Source organism: Leptodactylus fuscus, chromosome 11, assembly GCF_031893055.1.
Source record: "Leptodactylus fuscus isolate aLepFus1 chromosome 11, aLepFus1.hap2, whole genome shotgun sequence".
Classification (NCBI taxonomy): domain Eukaryota; kingdom Metazoa; phylum Chordata; class Amphibia; order Anura; family Leptodactylidae; genus Leptodactylus; species Leptodactylus fuscus.
Genome location: NC_134275.1, coordinates 35,398,054 through 35,419,977, shown reverse-complemented (window position 1 = coordinate 35,419,977; position 21,924 = coordinate 35,398,054). Strand labels below are relative to the sequence as shown.

Sequence of the window (21,924 nt, the reverse complement as noted above, 5' to 3'; positions counted from 1 at the left end):
TTTTCTCATCCCTTCTGTCATAGCCCGAGCGGTCGTCTTACTTTTTTAGAACTGCTATCTCATTTTCCACCACAGCTTCTTTTCCTCGCAGAGCCTTCTTTGGGATACATTTCAGGGCTACCAATTGCTCGGTATCCTTTTCTTGAGCCAGAACGACTTCGGAGAATGCTCCCCTATAGAGAAGAGACTGGAGATTAGTATCTGGTCATTGTGTTCATGTATTCTAGAAGAACTATACAATATATACTATATATAATCTATGCCATATACGTCCTCCCTGGGGCGACCATTCCTAAGATTTATGTCCTAAGTTATTGTGAATAAATTATTCTCTCTAGCGCCATCTATGGAGGGCGAGGACTCGTCATTAGAAGAGAGATCTGACGGATGAATGGATATAATAGGCACATTTCATCCATCTCTGGCGGTAATTCTCACAACCTAAATCATGTGCAGTGTGAATATCATCTATATACCTAATACCAGAGTCTCCCTTCCCCCTCTATCCATCAGCACCAGAGCACTAGACAGATAATCACACTAGGCCTTTCCAGGCAGAAACGACACTACATCACCTTTATGATGAAAAGTCACAGGCAGCACACAGCCAGTAGCATCCCTGTATACAGCACATATATCTAATACAGCAGAGTAGAGTAAACACATAAGACCCTGACACTATACAGAAACCTAGAATTCCATACTATGAAATTTAGACCCCTTCCCCCATACCTGAGCAGCTAGGAGTTACAAGCCTAACAATGCAAGTCTCCACTGGGCGAACATGGCTATCCACCACCAGGTAACAGGGACAACAGGGCTTCCCTCCACAAGGAAAACAGGGTTTCATCCATCAAGCCACCAGGGTAACAGGGCTTTCTTCCACTAGGCCACCAGGACCAACATCTGTCTCAAGGGGTTGCACCTAACTTTACCATTGGCCATTAGATTTTTCAAGAACTGAATCAGTGATACATTGAACCAGATGCAGATGTTACCACTTACCACCAGGGATCGTATATTGAATATCCACATTGACTCATAGTAACAACTCAACCACCTTTATGAGTCTTCATATAGACAACTCTAACTATTGAAGCATGCATGCAGCCAAATTGGCAATGTGTCTGACATGTTTTTTGGAGCCCATAGCTGGGGTTTCATGAACGCACCCCCATCTGCCCAATTGAACGAGGCATCTACAAAACTACTAGATGCTCAGACATGTCCAATTGAAAGTAGACATCCATTAAGATCCACAAATTGCCCCTTTCCTTCAATGACCGCTTAGACAGTTCCTACCCCACGTTACAGCCCTCTTAGACAGTAATGGAGATGGTCAGTTCACAATTTTTGAAGGCTTCAGAATAAGAAAAGTTTTGGCGTATTATATATTGGGATGTTTCGGCCTAGTAATGGGCTCCCTTGGGGCTCAGGAGGCCACTTTATCTGATAAGGGTGAGTAAAGAATCTAAGCCAAACCACTTTGTAGTTGGGTTACGTAATATGAAATAATCACAAAAACATCTAAGAAAACTCTTCTAAACAATCTTCACAGGTCTACATCACGTCTTTGGAAGATTGTACTGGTATACCGTCTTTACATAATACAAGAAACCGGATTCATCTGCTAGATATTAGCGCCCCATTCACGACCATTCCCCGCTAATTGTTTCACGCTGCTTCTTCTCTTCTCGCCTGTGACTTTGTGCTCTTCTGAAGGGACATCCACCCACTCGCTGTACTATGCTCCCAAGCCCACGCACAACATATCCCCGGCTCCACTAACTAACAGTCCTCCTTGTTAGCAGAGGGAGGCTGGCATCATCTCCCACGGACCATGGCACTGCGTGGGAGGAAGAGGGCAGTGACAACGGCACCCAGCCAGGCTGACACGATGACAGGCAAATAAAGCGGAGGAGGAGATGCTATTGGATTAATCAGCTGGAGGAAGGAAAGCTGTGACGTTCTGCGCTCAGGATCCTGCTGATTTCCGTGATCACAGCGGCCTCACGATACAGTAAATGTCTGGTACAGTAGCTAAGCACGGATGACTGGCCTGCCTCCCCTCCCGTGACACATCGTAGGCCGCACACATAATTAAGACAGCAGGTGAAACATCAAACACAGATCCGAGCAGCGGCCGGCAACATTCACACACATAGTTATTTTTTAGAAGAAGAAAAGATAAAATTACAGTAAAAAAAAATAAAATTAAAAAGCAAAAAAAGTAATATTTTAAATTTTTCTAATTTTTTTAATTTTCTTTTTTTCACTTTTGATAAAAACATCAGTCAATCGTCAATGTACAAATCTTTACCGAGCCTTCTATAGTCTGTCTGCTCTCATTATGGTTCTAGCAAGCGGTGCCAGGAGACGCAGCCGGCAGAGACAGTCGCTGCCTAGAGTCCATTTGGTTGGGGGGGGGGGCACAGCGACTTGTAGCGTACACAGCATCAGATCAATATCATGCTGCTACATCCCAGCCACTGTATAAGATTAGCAGAGGCATAGGTTCACATTACTGGGTGCTTTGGGCTAGGGCGACAGTGAGATTTGGTCACGCAATGGGAGTGCCAAGAGGAGACAACAGCTGCGAAGGGCACACCAACCTGCGGCCCACACAACATCATATCTATATATTGTGCTGCTACATAACAACTCTATGGTTAGCAGATGTGCATGATACTAGGTACTGTAGTCTAGGGCCATATCTTTGGTCACACAATGTGGTTTGTGGCCAAAGTCACTATGTAGTCCTATCCTTGGAGACCGAGGGCACCTTACGCAACAAGTAGCTAGTCCAGAACCTGATGGACAATAAGGAATACTGGGTTATTAGTGATCCCATAATGAATTACAAGAAAATCAGAATTTTTTATGCGCCTTGTAAAGTACCCAAGGTTTACCAAGCATTCATGGGACCCCATACCAAAAAAAAATTCAGCATGGCCCCATTGATCCATAACCAACAATGCCAAGTAAGATCCCTTCCTCTTGGTCTCTCTACGTTTCAGGGTTCCAAGCTTTACCCCGGGAAAATTCTCAGTTCTCTGCTCTGAATCTGTATGTGACACAGGCATAGGCCATCCATGTTCTATAGTAAAAGCTGCCCCTTATAAGGGAGGGTTCACACGGTGTAACGTGCTGCGTGATGTGGCACATCTACACCGCGGGAGCCTTTGCGGGCCGTACACGCTCCCATTGATTTCAATGGGAGCGGGGATCGTATGCGACGCACTAGTTTGCGGCCATGATATTGCAGCATGGCTGTGTACAAGAAGTCTAAATTAAAGAAAATCTGGCCATGCCCTCGCCAAAGCTCCTGTTCAAGATAGTGGCACGGACAGTACAGAAACGCCAGCTCTGACAATTTTTGCGGAGATGATAAATCTGGCATACAACATAATACGGTAAATCGTATTGCCGTAATAGTGGCCTTTTTTGTTGAAATGGATTTTGGCGGACCTCCCCTTTAAATCTGTCTCCTACAAGTCATTGTATTTACTAGTCCCTGCTAGGTACCGTCAGCCATACTGAACTCATTTGTATTCTGGAGGCCTTCTTCTAGACGGGGAAATCCTTGATGATAGGATCTTTTTTATTGAAGCAGAAGGCTCGCTGCACATCCTCATTTCACACACAGCAGTCATTCTGAAATGCCGTGTTTGGCCAGGAACCAAGCAACATGTTCCTTGACCCTCCGGCTGTTTCTGACATTGTATAATAAGTGTGCAGTCGAAATGTGGGAAAATGTGGTCTGTGTCTTATCCCCATCCCAGTGGGGTAACTAGAAATGGCGGGGCCCTATGGCGAACTAAGTCTATGGTCAAACAGCACCCTGCTTTGCACTGAGGAGGGGCAACAACCCCAAAACAGCTGTCTGCAGGTGGGTTTCTATCGCTTTTGAAGGAGATATTCTGGTTTGGCTTTAATCCTAGATCATGTCACAAGGCCTGGAACTGATCTATGAGGCTGTACCTTCCAAAAGTTGACACTAGAGGAACAATTTTCCTTCAAGGAAATCTTACTTGCAAATTTTTGCCTACAATTCCCAGCACGTGTGACCTGCAAGACTATGCACACTTGACTTCAGGTGGCCTGAAGTCTCCTTAATTGTACCCCTCTTGGTCTGACATGCACAGAGCATAGTAACCATGACCACTGTCATGGCCCCCACCAAACCCAATGGGTTTCCCTGTATGGGGATATGAAGAATCCCTCCATTCCTTTATAGGAAACCTCCAAATATCTGCTTGCCCCATGACACGAGAGTAACTACCCGCTGTTACTGGATAAGTGTTGACTGTCTCTTCTGGTCTACTGAACTGGGATTTATAGGCGTACATTATAAGTTCCTGAGGGCTGCTGCTTGTCTCTTCTAATAATTTTACGTAGAGATTCGGAATAGTTCGCCTTCAGCTACGGCCTGTCTACCCTGCGATCGGTAAATGCAGACAAAGAGATAAAGGAAAAAGACAGAAATAACAAAGGACAGGAGAAAGGCTCTGCAGACACAAAGTGACGGACAACATGAGAGCGCGTGTGACAGCGCTGTGTGAAGTGAGCGCGCGGACCTTTCCTTGCTCCTGTCCCTCACAGCATGTTCCTACCGTTGTCATACAGTCTGCAGGGCGCAAACACCCTCTAATCTGTTGTGTTTCCCTGCACAGGACAAGAGGCGCTCACGTTTCCTCCGCACTACATGTCTCCTCTGTGCTGTGTGTTTCATAACCAGATAGATGGCGGTGAGCCGTGAGAAAATCGGAAAGTTCTTACAATGGTATGGGAGCACATAGGGTTAAAAAAATTCTGATATATGTGAGCCATGTTGCCATGTTACCAGAGTAACGGGAAACATGAAACATTCCTATTGTTTTTAATTATAAGCACTGACAAAAAAAATACCGCACCCAGATAGAAATGCTGCGCAACTGTGCGTGCAGTCCTGTCTCAGGCAGATAAATGACTACAGGTGGGGGCTGATACTGGGTCTTTCCACAAGAGGGAGTAAAAGTGCTTCCCCTGCTGCCCTATAAAATGACTCTCAGAGGCTACTTTTGGGTTGTGTACCTCTTGGTGAGAGATCGTTGACTGCAAGACATATTTCCAAGATGCACTGGAAAACATATTCTCCAGTTGGCAGACCTCGAGAGGGGGGGGGGGGGGGCATCATCAATTGCCCACCAGATAGGCCATTATGACCTAGCTATTAGGTGTTGGTAGCAGTGGTTATGAGACAGAACATACATGGCTCTGGACGGGCCACACAGACCACCAGTTGTGAGGTTTGTTTGATCCCTGACATGCACTAGCAGCTCCCACAGTTTACTTGTACACTGCATATGACTTCCGGCTAGCCCTGGCCAGAAGAGTAGTCTGTAACAGTCCCCCATCATGTGCAATGTATAACACCACGCCCTGTTATGTGCCATATTGACTGGGACCGTGGCTTCCTCTGTGATAAAGACAAACTACACCATTAGTTGCTTCTATAAGTGCTCCCAATTTCATTGCTAGGGGCATTGTACATTCAAAAGAGATCTCCAGCTTCTCCTAATCCCCCCTAGTTTCAGCATTTTCCAAGACCACTTTAGGGTGCAAACCTTAGTTTAGTTCTAGCTCAGCTTGCTTGGTCTCCACTGAGACGCTCAAATTAGACAAGATAGACTAGACCAAATAGAAGTCTTAATGGCACCTCCATAACTGGTACAGACACCAGGCGCCCCTATAGGTTCACCTGCTTATAGTATGTTTATGACTAACAAGCATTTATATCGGGTACTTGTACACTTCTCAGTGTTTCTCGGACCAGCTAGTGGCCATTGTGACAATGATAAATAGATTCAATTACTGGAAAGGACACAGAATACGTCATCGGTATTTGTTTCGGTGACAATTCAATAAATAATCCTTCGATGTCACCAAGCATATGAAGAACAGCTTGTATTTATGAGCATCTTAAGATTCGGAAGGCATTGAGTATGCAGCGTGCAGCCAGTTAGATCCATTTCTGTGTATATTGTATCAATAGGAAAACCAATTATAAAAATGAATATTACATAAGTCTAGACCGAGCTAGGGATACAAATAATTGAGGAGGATAGTCGGAATATTGGACCATGTCCTAATTTTTGTCAAAATGTAAGATAATCATACCCAATACCAAGCATCAGCTGGGGGTTTCAGGTTGGGGATCAATGAACCCTTTATGTGTGATTGCTCTCCAAACTGGTTAGGATCTTTTAACCCCTACTGGTATTTTTTCGGTGAAATTGCCTCTTCTAAATCATCGCTGGGAGGTCCACTGATCACAAGAATAGGGGCCATGTTTACCCTATTTGAAAGGATCAGCAGTTGCCCTTGCACATTTCTATGGGATAAAGATAGCCCAGCACCAAATAGGCCATAGACATGACTCCTATAGACCCGGAATGGAGTGACAGCCCACAGTCTTGTGATCCCACCACTACAGACACTTTTTACCTAACCTCTGTAGTGGCGGCAAGTTGTCCCCCAATCACAAGTTATTTGCTGCACTTTAGGTCCCTACTATGAGTGCTATCCTCTACACGGCCCTGTCTACTTCTTCTGGGCCCCATCTAGATGTTATATTGATGTCATCTACTTGATATTCTAGGCAGCGCTGATTCTACAATGATGCTATTTCAACAGTTTAGAAAAAAAAATTTAGTCTAAAAATAATTTTTGAAGGACATTGTAGTAGGGAGGGTCAGCCAATAATAACTGACCTCTAGAACATATTTTCATCGCCCCAGTCTTACATTGGCGGCAGGCCCTGGTTCTCTGTATAAATCCACTGCTTGGTTCCCCTATGTCCTGTTACCGTTACCTTTAGATAAGTCAGTAGAATGTGCCTTGTAATTGGCTGATGGGCCAAGAGGGAACGCCAGGTCATGTCCATCAAATCTTAGAAAGAAACTAGCTGCCACTCAATGTGTGTTATTTCCACATTACAGTCTAGGAAAATCATTGGGTGATCCATCGATTGTCAGTGGACACCTTGTTATGACCTTCACAATATATATTCCATAGGTAATGTTATGTACCATGCCAAGGGTCTAGAGGCAGAGGGAGGAGACCCAACCTTGTTTGGTCCATGAGCTAGGCTGTACTTCAAACTAGGACATAGGCTCACTTTGTTGCCCTAAACCTTTACCTAGGTATCTATAGTGGCTTGTTGGAGCCCAAGTGGCCTCCACCACCTAAACCAATGCCCCAGTCATAATCTCTAGTGTTTTCCTTGGTAAAAGTGGCAGCAGATCTTCTGATAATATTACCTGATGGACTATGTCTGCCATAAATACATGTATACAAAAATATTTTGTTCATATTTCCCCTGATAATGTCTCATATGACCTTTATAAATGTAAAACAAATATATCTGCCATATTTGAAGATGGAGCTCAGTCATATGTCTTGGCATGAAGACCTTCTGACATCAGATCTCCTAAGGAAATAGAAGGAAACCCAGTCTTGTAGAACTAAATGATACTTACGCTCCCAGTTTCTCCTTGATGTTGTACACCATATTGATGTCTTCAATTTTCTTTTTTCCATTTTTCCCGAGAGGCATGGCCGTAACTCAGTGTGACTAGAGACCTGTGTAAGAAAAATGACAAAGAAACCAATCGTCAGAAAGCAACCCTTTATTGCCCTGCGTCTTGCAGTAGTAATAACCTCGCCTCTAACTTGCCTGAAGATGAGCAGGGCCTAAGGGTGCATTCACACTGAGTAAACGCTAGCTTATTTTGTAGAGTAAAATTACACTTGTAAATTTTGCTATCCCATTGACTTCAATGATATTTTTTTACAAGTGTAAAAATACGCCTGTAAAAAATACGCCTGTAAAAAATACGCCTGTAAAAATACGCCTGTAAAATGTCATTGAAGTCAATGGGATAGCAAAATTTACAAGTGTAATTTTACTCTACAAAATAAGCTAGCGTTTACTCAGTGTGAATGCACCCTAAGGGTGTTATAGAAAGTAAATAGTATTCAGGAGCCATTGTCAACTCATGATATCTTATATATACATAGAAGAGAGAGCACCCTAAAGATCAAAATGGGTCTAATATTAGGATACTGGATAGGAGGGCTTGGTGTTTGTTTCTTTCACACATCTCTTAGACCAATTCCCAACCCCATGTTTTCTAACCATGTCATTTCTTGGAGGAGGATACTACATAGGTTCCAAATAGTAGCAAAGGGGACAAGACTGACCATGGTTGGGCTCCCCTCTCCAAGCAAGGACACAATAGTAGCTTCTTGGTCTGTCTTTACAGTGCTTGGTTCTAAACAAGGTCACCAACTGGCAGAAGAGCAAAGAACCTTATGGTGGGACGCAAACAAATGGACCCTAACTTGTCACTCTTAACAGTTTGGACACCAGTACTATGGAGGATGAAGACTTTAACCAGGAGTAGTATGGAAAGATGTATCAATACCATAGTCTGAACATTGCAGGTAGACTTGGAAGGTTTTGAATAATTCTTAAAGATATTTATGTTTAGACATACAGCCCATCTCATCTTCATCTACAATGCAGTTCCATTGACCTATTGATCCTTGGTATTAACCTTTTCAGATGTTGCTAGAAGTAAGTCCAAAACAAATCCCTGTTAAATCAATATGGGGCCCAAGGGGTAACATAAAAAATCCCAACAGGAAATGTTTCCTGCTAAACACTGGGAAAGAAATGGAAGATAACAGGGAAGCTTTATATGGGAAACACATGACCCGACCATATGCTGATAGACTTCCTTGGATTATATAGCATGCCAGGGACATATGGAAAGAGTTTACATCAACTAACAAACTTTGATTTTCTAAATCAAGCATTACAACCATAAGCAATTACTGGGGCCACCTTTACGCTACTTGTAGGGTCTATATGGTACAAGCGTATCAGTTGTGTTCATTGGGGGGCAAATAAATGGTCATCCATGTTATGAATGGATGCAGTGGGTCTGCCAGATAGGTTTTCTGGCCCAGGGGTATACCAATAGTGAAGACAGAGAAGGTTTGTCTTCATAACACTCAGCAACTCAGTTAACAGTGAAAAACTACAGTCATTTTCCACTTGGATAAGGAGACCAGTAGCCATCTACTCTGAAAGGACAGGGCTGGGGGACCCATCTTCTAAAAACAGGTGCTGGTGCCCCATCTTTCAGACATTTATGATATAAGATGTTGATTAACCCTTTAAGATATTAACAACATGAGGAAATAATGAGGTCACATGAAATTTTGGTGGTATTGCCAACGTTTAGAATGGATTGCTGGCAACAAAATATCACCATGGATATTTTGCATTGTTTAAAGAGGACCTTTCACCACCTCTACCAATTTGACTGTTTCTCTAGCCCCCACCATTCCTGAGTAATCAGTGCATTTTAGTTGCGGTTCCTGATATGTAACTAGACTTCCTAAAGTCTAAAGTCTTTTTAAAGGCTATTGAAACATGTGTTTAGCTAAAAAGGACTTTTTTTTGCAATGACAGACTCCCTTTAAACAGGTCATCTGCCCACACATGCTGGCTGGCTATTGTGACTCTGTCCTCACTGAGCTGTTCTCTTTGCTATTGCATTTACTGATTTCCGACCTTTCTCTTTTCTTGTTACATCTCTTTTGAATTACAATTTGATACTGCTTTGTCTCTCTGGCTTTGATCCTTGGCTTGCTGACTCCTCTTCTGTGTTGTATTGTCTTGTCTGTGTTTTGTGTTTACACGTATTCAGAGAAGGCACTGTCTCCCAGTTGTCCCTGTCATTAGGACAGTTGTGGCAAGTAGATAGGGACAGGGGCTGGGTCGAACTTAGGACTCACTGTCTCTGTCTTTCTCTTCCTCCCTGGTTTAAGCAGCGGCACTGAAGAATTGCTCAACTAGCAATTCCCTTACAATTTGGTAGAGGTGGTGAAGGGTCCTCTTTACTGACTAGTGTTCTAATAGGGTAACATATTGGAGTACAAGAGAAATTAGAACAAATTGACACAAGTGTGGCAACAAAAGAGAAGTCCTACAGTTCCAGGGTCAGTAACAACAAACCATTAGTTTTGGGCGCACTTAGTCCTGTTATATAACGTGCGCTAGATCTCTAGTTTTCCACTACTGAATAGTTATAAATTTTTTAAAGTGTTAAAACACAGTTTTGACAGGAACAAGAAGACTGTGATAAATGGAATATTCTGCTGTACCATATACGTGATCATCTCATGATTGATGGACCAACAACAAATGCAAAAAGACACCTGCCAAAGCTCATGCCTGCTAACAGAATGACCAGGACCTGGTTATAGGAGGGCAAAAGGGACAAATGCTCCCAGCTGTGTACTATTTATATGGTCTCCACTATCTAACAGCCTCACCACCATTGTCTATCCACTAGTCTCTGATGGCTGTAGGTATCTCTGCATTGTATGATATAGCTCTGATATATGGACACTAATCTGGACACTATATGGTACTGATCCTTGTTCACTTTATGGCAGTTTTTGACAATTAGTTTGCTGTGCGCTGTGTATCCTATGTTCTGGTCAGAAGAACTTCTGAGGGGTCCAGGTGTTACATCCGTAACATAGATGCTAAAATGTGGCCATCAAGTTAATATGAAGCCAATGTTTTCAATGGAAACAAGGGATAGAAGTGGGATTTTAGGTACACTAAAATGTAACTTTTATTTGTTTAATTAAAAAGTTTCAGTGATAACAAGTAAATAAAATACGTTCAAAAAAAGGCATGTTTGGTGTGTCTTTTCTGCCCACACTCACCCCAGCTTCACTCCTAATATAGCAGTGTAGGTGATTAAACTGAATCCCTTAAATCCCCGCCTACAGACATCAGATGTAGCAAATGTAACATATATAGCACCACATACAAATGTCAACCACTCAATATTCGATTCACTTGTAGTGGCTAAGGAGGGGAAATGGCATTGCTATACTCCATTTAGAGCTAGTCTCGGGCAACTAGAACACTCAGCTATTTTTCTTGTGAGTTACAATAACCTAGAGACTAGAATACACATGCCACCAAACTCACTGTGGACCAGTATATAAGAAAGCGCCCAAAGTCATACATTCATCACTCCACTTAATTTGTTGTAGCTTGGAGAGGGGGGATGACATTGCTATACTTAAGTTTGGGCTAATCTCGGGCAGTTGGGACCTTTAGCTCTTTTACTTGTAAGCCACAGTCACCCACAGACTCATACACACATGCTAGATAGATCGCTATAATAAGCGTATAGAAAAGGCCTGACGCGTTTCAATTAACTCCAACATGGAGCTAAATCATCAGAGGCTCAATAGGAACGTGCTGTAAATACAGCGCTGTTTAAACGAGCTTCATACACGCTCGGTCGGTCAATGTTTTCAATGGACATCTGGGGTGGCCTGAAGGTAGCACCATGAAGTCCACATATGGTCAGAATATATATAACCATCTGTTCGATCTTCATGTCGAGACATAATATCTCATCAAGCACCAACCCATCAGGAAATACGATGAAAAATGTGACATGCCGATAATCTATCTGTCCAACTAGTCGTGTTCTGCGCCAGGTAGACGGCTCCATGTGACAAGACACAATTCTAATTTTCAGTATAATTAATGGAGTATGGAGAAGCTTAGTCATTTGTCATTGTCATCTGGTACCAGATGTGAACTGTCAGATTGAGCTCTTGCGAAAATGCATAAACACCCAACAATTTATTTTTCGGTAATGAGTTATGTTCTCTGTCATTCTGTGTAATGTCTGGCAAAGGGTTCAATTTCATCTAAGCTCTATGTCCATAAGGTAATCTAAGGTAGCGGGTTCTCCTGGTGTTGTCAAACTACAATTCCCAGCATGCACTAGGAGATGTAGTTTTGCAACAGCTTAAAAGCCGCAGGTTGGTGAGTCCACCTCTCATGGTGAGATCATTCCGATCAACTCTGTGGTTGAAAGACTCATCCAGCATTGAGTAGAGTGGGCTATCCCATTCAAAGATGTTTCTGAAGATATCACTAGCTTGTGACTGAAGACTTTGGCTTAGATGATAATAATAATAATAATACATTATATTTATATAGCGCCAACATATTCCGCAGCACTGTACAATTTGTAGGGTTCAAATACAGACAGAAAAATACATTACAAAGAAAGTCATTTCACACAATGGGATTGAGGGCCCTGCTCACAAGAGCTTACAATCTATGAGGTAGAGGGGGTGACACAAGAGGTAGCAGGGGTGGAATTGCTTATACAGAGGTCAGACACTTTTGTAATAGAGGTTACTGTCATTACACAAACATAAAACTGTATGAGCAGTCATTAGTCGTGTCCTTTAACATGTGGATGGAGCTTGGACCTATAAGTTAGCCTGAAATGGCATCACATCATGTGGGCTAATGTGGGAGCGGGGACAGAGGAGGGTTCAATTTTGAAGATTCTAATTATAGTACAGAAGGGTTTACGTTAGAAATTGTGATAGGCCTGTCTGAAAAGATGTGTCTTTAGTTTGCGTTTGAAACTGTAGAAATTGGGAGTTAATCTGATTGTCCGGGGTAGAGCATTCCAGAGAAGTGGTGCAGCTCGGGAGAAGTCTTGTATACAAGAGTGGGAGGTTCTAATAATAGAGGATGTAAGTGTTAGGTCATTGAGTGAACGGAGAGTACGGGTTGGGCGGTAGATAGAGATGAGGGAGGAAATGTAGGGAGGTGCGGCATTATGGAGAGCCTTGTGGATGAGGGTGATAACTTTATATTTTATTCTATAATGAATAGGCAGCCAATGTAGCGACTGGCACAGACCAGAGGCATCGCTGTAGCGTCTAGCCTGATAGATGAGCCTGGCCGCTGCATTCAGAATAGATTGTAGAGGGGAGAGTTTAGTGAGGGGAAGGCCAATTAGTAAGGAGTTACAGTAGTCAAGACACAATGAATCAGAGAGACAATAAGTGTCTTTAATGTATCTCTAGTAAGGAAAGGGCATATTCTGGAGATGTTTTTGAGGTGGAGGTGACATGAACGTGCGAGTGATTCAATATGGGTGTGAAGGAAAGGTCCGAGTCAAACATAACCCCGAGGCAGCGGGCATGCTGCCTAGGAGTTATAGTAAGGCCTGAGACTGCAATGGATATATCAGGAACAGATCTATTAGATGGTGGAAACAGTAGTAGTTCAGTCTTGGAGAGATTTAGTTTCAGACAGAGTGAGGACATGATATTAGAGACAGTAGAAAGACAGTCGCTGGTGTTCTGTATTAGTGCAGGGGTGATGTCAGGGGAAGATGTGTATAATTGGGTGTCATCAGCATAAAGATGGTACCTGAAGCCAAATCTGGCGATGGTTTGTCCAATGGGGGCTGTGTAGAGAGAAAAGAGCAGGGGGCCTAGGACCGAGCCCTGAGGAACCCCAACAGCAAGGGAAAGAGGGGAAGAAAGAGAGCCCTCAAATGATACACTGAAAGTGCGGTCTGAGAGATAAGAGGAGAACCAGGAGAGTGCAGTGTCGTTGAGGCCGACTGAGCGGAGCATAGTGAAGAGGAGTTGATGGTCAACAGTGTCAAAAGCTGCAGAGAGGTCCAGAAGAATAAGAAGAAAGAAGTCACCATTGGATTTAGCCATTAGGAGATCATTGGAGACTTTTGTGAGGGCTGTTTCAGTAGAGTGCAGAGCGCGGAAACCAGATTGTAACAGGTCAAGCAGAGAGATAGCAGATTAAACGAGAATAGACCAGGCGTTCCAAGAGTTTAGAGATGAAGGGAAGGTTAGAGACAGGTCGATAGTTAGCAGCACAGGACGGGTCCAGGGAGGGTTTTTTTCAATAGCGGAGTTATAACAGCATGCTTGAAGGAGGATGGGAAGATTCCAGAAGAGAGAGAGAGATTAAATATTTTAGTAAGATAAGTCATGACAGCGGGCGACAGAGATTGGAGAAGGTGTAAGGGAAGGGGTCACTACTGCAGGTCGTAGGGCGAGATGAAAAAAGTAGCTGGGAGACTTCCTCTTCTGTAACAGGTTCAAAAGATGAGAATGGACAGTCTGAAGTGCGGTTGGTGAGGGGATCAGTACTATGGTAGGTGATGGGATCAATGCCACCTGGGGCTTGGGCAGTTATTTCCTGACGGATCTTATGAATTTTATCATAGAAATAAGTGGCCAGGTCATCTGTACTAAGGTCTGTGAATGGCGTCTGCACCTTGGGTGTGAGTAAGGAGTGAAAAGTTTCAAAAGGCCTTTTAGGGTTGCTGGAGAGAGAAGAGATGAGGGCGGTGAAATAGGCTTGTTTGGCGAGGTAAAGGGCAGAACTGTATGTTAGATCTTGACACATCCCTACAGAGAGCCAATAATAGTCCTTTAATGCCCTTTAAAGAGGACCTTCCGCCACATCCACCAACTCCAATACATTGCATCTTTTCGGTGCTGTTGGAATTTTTTCTCTTGCCCCAACACACATCTGCTGTTTTGTGGCATATTTAGCTTCAATGGCATTTTTTTCCAAATGTGGCTTTCTATAGGCATCTTTTCCATACGCTTCTCCATAAACAACTTGTGCTATGGATTATTGAACCTTCTGGCCAATTTCATGTCTTGTATAGCAGCTTATGTAAAGATGTAGCAGAGCCGATTCCTATGTATATACAACATGCCGAGAGTTGCATATATAAACTCTGCTATGCCAAATCTATACATATATGTATAACTTGTAATGTTAGTGTATGAACCAGTGTGTGTAGGTTTATACTGTGTGTTGTCTTTGTTATCTCAGACATGAGATGTAGAGTCTGGTTAAAGTGCGATAGTCGGTCACTCCAGAAGCTTGTCTCTTGTTATGTAAGCCATGAGCAAAAATAATGAGTAATTAATGTTACCCCAGCTCGCTATCACATGGCGCCATAATGAGTAGTGACAAGCCGGAGAGGACGGGGGGGAGACAATGATCATATTCACTACAGGCTGCAACTACATGTCTACTAATAGTCCATTATAGATTAATAATAGATGGCAATAACTCTCTCCTTGCAAGGTCCTTCTTGGAGTCGGATCTTTATTCTGCCTAAGTCAAAGCAATTAACCCTTTATTTTAACAGAATTTCCTAATAGGATATTGGTGTTCTAAACCAGATGATCCCTTTGATGAAAAACATGTAATAGGCGAGGCTCACAGGCTTCCAGCTCCACCAGCTACCCTTCAATCTTATTCCGTCAACCATATTAAAGAACTGACTTAAAGAAGCACTCCGGTAAAATGTTCATGACACCTTCCTCTTGTGTGTAGTACAGTGTCCCTGAACAACCTACTGACAGATGTATTGTGAAGTTATGTGCTCCCTTCCGGCGCACTGACCTCCTCTCTGGTCCTCTGATGCACACAGTTGCATGGATTTACTATCCAGACTGTTCCTAGAAGGTGGCCAGAAATGTGTCTCAACTTGGTGCATTTAAGAGCACTTTGAGGTGTCTCGGCTCCTGTCCCTCTCTCTCCACTTTTTTAGATCGTGGGAGGAGAATCTAGCAGGCAGTGAGAAGTTATGCAGTTCCTGACTGGTGCACATTTTTGTTCACGCACAGCCACGCGCTGGAGCCTCTTAGTTACTCTGGGGCATCTTGTGCCTGATGAATGAATTAGGTCTAGAGTATGAAATACCAGTCTTTATACAATCCACCCAGTGTTTCCTGAATGAACAGGGATCACACCTAAAATATAAGCCTGTTAGATCATAGATCTGCATTGTAAGTCTGACCTCCTGTCCATACATAAAACACTGTGTCTGTGTGCATCAGAGGAGCTAAGAGAAGGTCAGTGCTTCATTAGGGAGCACATAACTTTATAGTAAAGTTGTCAGTAAGTAACATGACATTAGTAACATCACATGAGACACAGGCTCATATTCAAACAAGTGCAGCGCTTCTTCAAAAGGATTTTTCGGCATACCATGTTGGTGGTGATGATTTGGATAGACCAAGTGAAGTTTTGCACCATTGTCCATAACTCTTTAGTTGTGCCTCCAAGGATAGAAGATAAATAGCTGATCGGTGAGGGTCTGACCGCTGAGACCAAAGCCAATCCTGAGAATGGGGGTGTTGTTCCCCATTTCCCATTCAATCTGACCTGTAGGCATGTCACTTTTTGGATGGCTCTTAACGGGAGCTGGAGATAACTGACTGCTGTACTTTGGCTATCTCTGGCGCTCCCATTGACTTGAATGGAAGAGTGCATTCACTGTGCATTCCTAGGAACGACAATGTTTTCCTGAATTTGCTGTAGGGAGGAAAACATTGTGGTTCTTAGGATCAGTGGGGGTCTCAGCACCGACCAGCTGTTTATCTTCTATGCTATGGATATCAATGTAAGCTCTTTCTTTCTCATCTCTTTTGGCACCAAGATAAGTGATTAATTTTTAGAGTCTCAATTCTAAACAGCAGCACTGCCCCCTTCTGGCTAGTCTGCATGGATGCATGTCATTTTTTACGTTTTTTAATAGTATTGTCTATCCATTTAGCATCAGATGGGATTGCCATATTGTTCAGTTTATGTTGTGTCTGAACCTTGTTCTATTGCTACTAGGTTGTCCAGGATTGAAATAGCATTGCTGTTTCCTTCCCTGCACGTTCATAGGTTGCGTCTGCTTTGCAGCTCTGCTTTATTTACTTCACTAGAGCTAAGTTGCAGTTTCAAATTCGACCTATGTACAGGTGTAGCACTGTTTCTTTTATAAAAAAAAAAAAAAAAAATCCCACCAGAAATTCCTATTATACTGTTTTAGACCATCCTACAATGGAAGTTATGGTGAACACTGGGTTCTTGTGCCACAATATGTAAAACAAATCCAATGACTGGTACCGAGTTGCAATACCAGACATAACCTACAAACTTTAGGGGTGCTGTCTCTTTCGTATCAAATCACAATATCTCAGATTCGCCTGATTCTATGGGTTTCCTTATCCCAGCTCTGCAGCTCTGCGCCATGACTGTACCTTCACAGCTTGCTAATAAACTCCAGTGCTGCATGCACAATGTCAGGATAGTCATTTCCAGGCCTCCCGTACCTAAATGACAAGAACATGAGCGCCTAACATTCCAGCCAACAAATTAACAGTAACATCTCTACAACAGCTTGTGCCTGGCATTGCCAACGTTTGTGTTCTACGCATATACAGGGAGTGTGCGCCCCTACCCAGGAGACAGCATGGAGTTATACGCTATGACAGAGGAGAGCAATTTACCATAGATGCACCTACATCTGTGACCTGAGCATTATGGGGTATATATATATATATATATATATATATATATATATATATATATATATATATATATATGGGGCCCTTCAACTGGAGCTCCACTTTAACGATACAGAGCAAAACCAGAAATAAATAATACAACTCTTGCTTCCAGCAGCCACCACTAGGGGGAGCTTAGGAACTTGCGTACTATTTACAATGCGTAGTAAGATCCTTAGCTCCCCCAAGTGGCGGCTGCAGTCAGTCCTAATTTTCAAATCTAGGTTAGAGCTACATAGCAACTTTGGTTTTGACTCTCATTGTGTTAAAATTTTTTGCCTTGTCATCCTGTAGCACATTCAATGTAAGTGAATGGAGTTGGGGATGCTGCAATCGCAACTTCTAGACCCAAAAAAATCCAGCAGCACTCTGTCCTTTTTTGACTAGAAGCAGTAGCACCCTCAGAGTCAAAATGTAACTCCATTCACTTACATTCGTGAGGGAGTTGCGGGGTAACATAGCAATCTTTGGTCACTTGATGGGAGTCTTGTCGTGTAGCTCCAGCTGTAATGCAGTGCAACTCATAAGCTGTTGCGACCATGACACCATAGCTGGGGGTATGAAGATACGCACAGCATTGGAGGCTGCTCATTCAGTAGAAGCTTGCTGTCTCAGTGGATATCCACCTTTGGAGCCAGTTTGGATGATGTGATATCTATGGTAATCGCTCAGCTACCAATTCCCAAAATGTTATCTGGAGACCTCCCTATAACAACACGTCTATTCATAGGCCATAGAAACATCTAGACTAGTGATGGGCCAATGGCTCGGATATCATTATCTCAGGTTTATTACATGAACTTCTAAATGTGATGAAAATAAGAGTTGTTAATAATTTATTTTTGCCAATGAACAAAATTAAGTGAATGAAGAAAAAATAAATTAAAATCCCATCAATATTTGGTGTGACCGTTGCCTTCCATCAATTCTTCTTGGGACTTGCAGATTGTTTTTGGCAGAACTTAGCAGGGAGGTTGTCCCCGCCATCTTGGAGAACTAAGCACAGATCTTCTGTGGATGTCGGCTTGCTCCAATCCTTCTGTCTCTTCATGTAATCCCAGACAGACTGAACAATGTTGAGATCAGGGTTATATCTGTGGGGGCCATATCATCACTTCTAGGACTCCTCCCCCAAAGAGCAAAGGTCACACCAAATATTAATAGGATTTACATTACATTTATTTTTATTTAATTCACTTCATTCTGTTCCTTGACATAAATAAACTATTAACCCCTCTATTTCTGAAAGCATTTTGACTTTGCAGCATTTTTCTATACCTGCCTAAAACTTTTGCATAGTTCTGTATATGCTGTATATAGATATTAGATAGAAAGATGGATAGAAAACTACAGATATATAATCCAATATTGCATAGATATTAGATAGTAAGATAGATAAATGGATATATATATTAGATATATATTCCATCGATATATATTAAATAGAAAGTTATGGATGGATGGATAGATAGCTAGATAGATAGATAGATAGATAGATAGATAGATAGATAGATAGATAGATAGACAGATAGATATTAAAAAAAATAGATTTATAGGTACACATTAGACACAGAGACGGAAAGACAGATAGATCTTAAATAGATATCTAGATATTACATAGAGAGATTCATAGATATTGAATAGATAGATAGATAGATAGATAGATAGATAGATAGATAGATAGAAGAAAAGAAAGCAAGAACACCAGAGCATGGCTATGTATATAATGAAAAGCACATATATGCAGACCACTAGGATATAGGCTATTAATCCTCCAAAAGTAAAACCAAAAAATGCAGCACTCCTGAATAGTCATATGAGAAAAGTGAAGGACTTTTTGGCTTATACAACTACTAGATAGAATGATGGATAGATGGGTTGAGATGGATAGATAGATAGATAGATAGATAGATAGATAGATAATAGATAGATAGATAGATAGATAGATAGATAGATAGATAGATAGATAGATAGATATTAAATAAATAGATATATAGATATACAATAGACATAGAGACAGAAAGACAGGTAGATCAAATACAAAAAGACAGAAACCTGTCACAGCTAATGGGTGCAAATAGTCAGGGATCTGGCATCTGTTCCCAAAATAGTAAAATGGAAAGAATGGCTAGCACTCTAGGTATATGCAAAAATGATAGTGGTTTTATTCCATACTGCTGTGACATTTCGGTCCTAACGATTGAGGACCTTTCTTAAATAGGTATAAGACAGATTTCTATTCAGATAGATAGATAGATAGATAGATAGATAGATAGATAGATAGATAGGAGATAGATAGATATGAGACAAGTAGATATTCCATAGATAATCAGTAAGTAACATATAATAATTCCTCTGCATTCTGCTCACACTTCTATGTATCCCTTGATCCCAATCACTTGACCCTTCTTTGTCCCTATAATTTTCCCTCTTTGGTAACTGGTCAATAGATTTGCATTGATCCTTTTTCTATTTTTCTTAAGAAAGTATCTGTTTCCTTAGTATATATCAGCACTACCTTGTACACGACCTCCTAAACCAAATAACTCCCCATAGCTCTCCTTCCTGAACCCCTATAGACAGGGGTAATCTGAGAGAGTCTGGATCCCCCTACCATTATATGCCCTGGGCCCCTCACCACTCTCCCTTCCTCTTTCCAGTTGATTAGGATATGTTTGAGGGACATTGTCTATGTCTGGGATACCCCTGTAAGGTGTTCTGTAACCAACCAGGACCTGTTGCCCCACCCCAAAGCCCCCCACCCCCGACCATGGATACCTGGCGCAGCCCAAATAGCCAGTCTATCCTCATCTATGAGTAAGACACAGAGACATAAAGAAATATGGCTTCAGGTTTGTGCTTTCTTCTAAGGTCCTCCCACTGAAAAAAACTTGACGTCTTCTTTTTAATACTTTTCATAGAGAAGCCAAAAATAAATAAATCTCCCCAAGAATCCTAGTATATCTCCGTACCATATCCAGTGTGTATACCCCTCTTATATACTGTGTCTATTAACTCTAATATACACTGTCCATATTCTATTATGCAGTTCAGGCAATCCAGGAAGCTGAGATATAGGGGTCTGTTTGCCGGACCACTCACTCCAATGACATACACTGAATAAAACCTATTAGTGACTCTGGGAAAAGCCTCTATTTGGTAGCCATTAGAAAGGGCTATCCCTGGTACACACCAGCCCTCCAGGGTGAGGGACTAACAAATAGCTCCTCAAATCTCAGCTTCCAGGACCCTTCCCAGCTAGAAGCTTGTATAAAGGATAAGATACATAACGCTTTTTTATCATTTTAGAATGGAGAATCGACCCCTAACACAATGAGCGATAGTTATTGTGTATCCAGTATTAACCCTGTAATAACTATTAACTCTTTACTACACTGCACCAACTTCACAGAGAGTCCCTTGATGCGACCATGTACCATGAATTCCTAACATTGAGCCTATACCCCTGGCAGAACTTCCCCAAAACACTGTCACAAACCAACCTGCAACAAGTCAAAAACATTGCAGCTGTCATTGAGATACATAGAGAGGGTGCAACAGTGAATTCCTCTGCAGAGTGTGGTAGGGGGGTGAAAAATGAATTGCACAAAATCGATTGGATTTTATATCGGATTCGGTCTGTAAAATGAGGTGATGAATTTGGTGCTGCCCTTTAAATTGTGCTGCCAGTGTGGGAAGCGGAACTTACCTGGTGGTGATCAATAGTGCATTAACCTTGTCTGCCAGGAGGAACGCTGCCCTTCTCAAGTGATGCAGCGCTGTGTGACTGTGTGAACATATTCCATGCTATTTAAAACATTCTCATCCCCTACAGTCCAGGCCAGCAAACTGTAGCGCTCTCTCTCTCCTCTCTCTCTCCCTCCCTTATCATCCATTCTCTCCACCCCTTTATCATCCATCTCCCTTAAAGGGGTCCATCCTTATAAGGACATTGCTGAAAAATGCCTCTGCAGCTTACTGACAGTGCTGAGCAACCCCAGGAGTGTTTATCAGATACATAAACCATCCCCGCACATGTATCTCTTGCATGAATGAAAGTCTGCAGTACCTGGATGACAGAAATACATGATATTCTGGGCCAGACCGCGTATGGTGGCGAAGAACCCAAAGACCCATTCAGCTCTACTACTCTGCAGCGACTGACTGGGCTCTACTACATCTGCATAATCAAAAAGACATATGTTTCCGCTAGAGGGAAAAGTTGCCGTAGGACAAGGCAATGTAGATGGAGCAGGTCACTTTAACCGAATGTCAACATGCTAACGTATCCGAGAATTATTCCCGGAACGCCTGATATACGTCCCACTTGAGTCACAGAGGCGACACTAGATTAGGCAACAAGTGCTGTCAGCAAGGTTCAGGGTCATAAGACCAGAGATATGGCGCAGCCTTCTGTATACCTCCTATCGATTTTTGTGTAAGCTCAAAGAATAATACACGAAAAAATGAGGTCGACGCCTGACGTCAGCTCTGATGACATGACTCAGTGTGCCGTACAGTACTATGTTCTATTCAAATTAATAATGGCAGGCAAAGGTTAAAATATGCAGGTAATATGTGGCCCTCGGATATAAGGGCCCCAACCCTGGTTGATCCTGCCCCTTTACTAGTGAG

General features: G+C 42.4%; 1 protein-coding gene across 1 annotated transcript in view; it reads right to left on the bottom strand.

Annotated features, from left to right (window-relative positions):
* PNCK (pregnancy up-regulated nonubiquitous CaM kinase) overlaps positions 1-21,170 on the bottom strand; it is a 48,295-nt gene extending 27,125 nt beyond the window's left edge. Inside the window, exons 1-3 of the mRNA XM_075259723.1 lie at positions 20,999-21,170; positions 7,521-7,623; positions 42-173 (exon numbers count right to left, since the gene is read on the bottom strand). Of these exons, the coding sequence (XP_075115824.1) occupies positions 42-173; positions 7,521-7,597 (209 nt within the window). The 5' untranslated portion in view covers positions 7,598-7,623; positions 20,999-21,170. The remainder of the gene's footprint in view (positions 1-41; positions 174-7,520; positions 7,624-20,998) is intronic.
* Between the last annotated feature and the right edge of the window lie 754 nt (positions 21,171-21,924).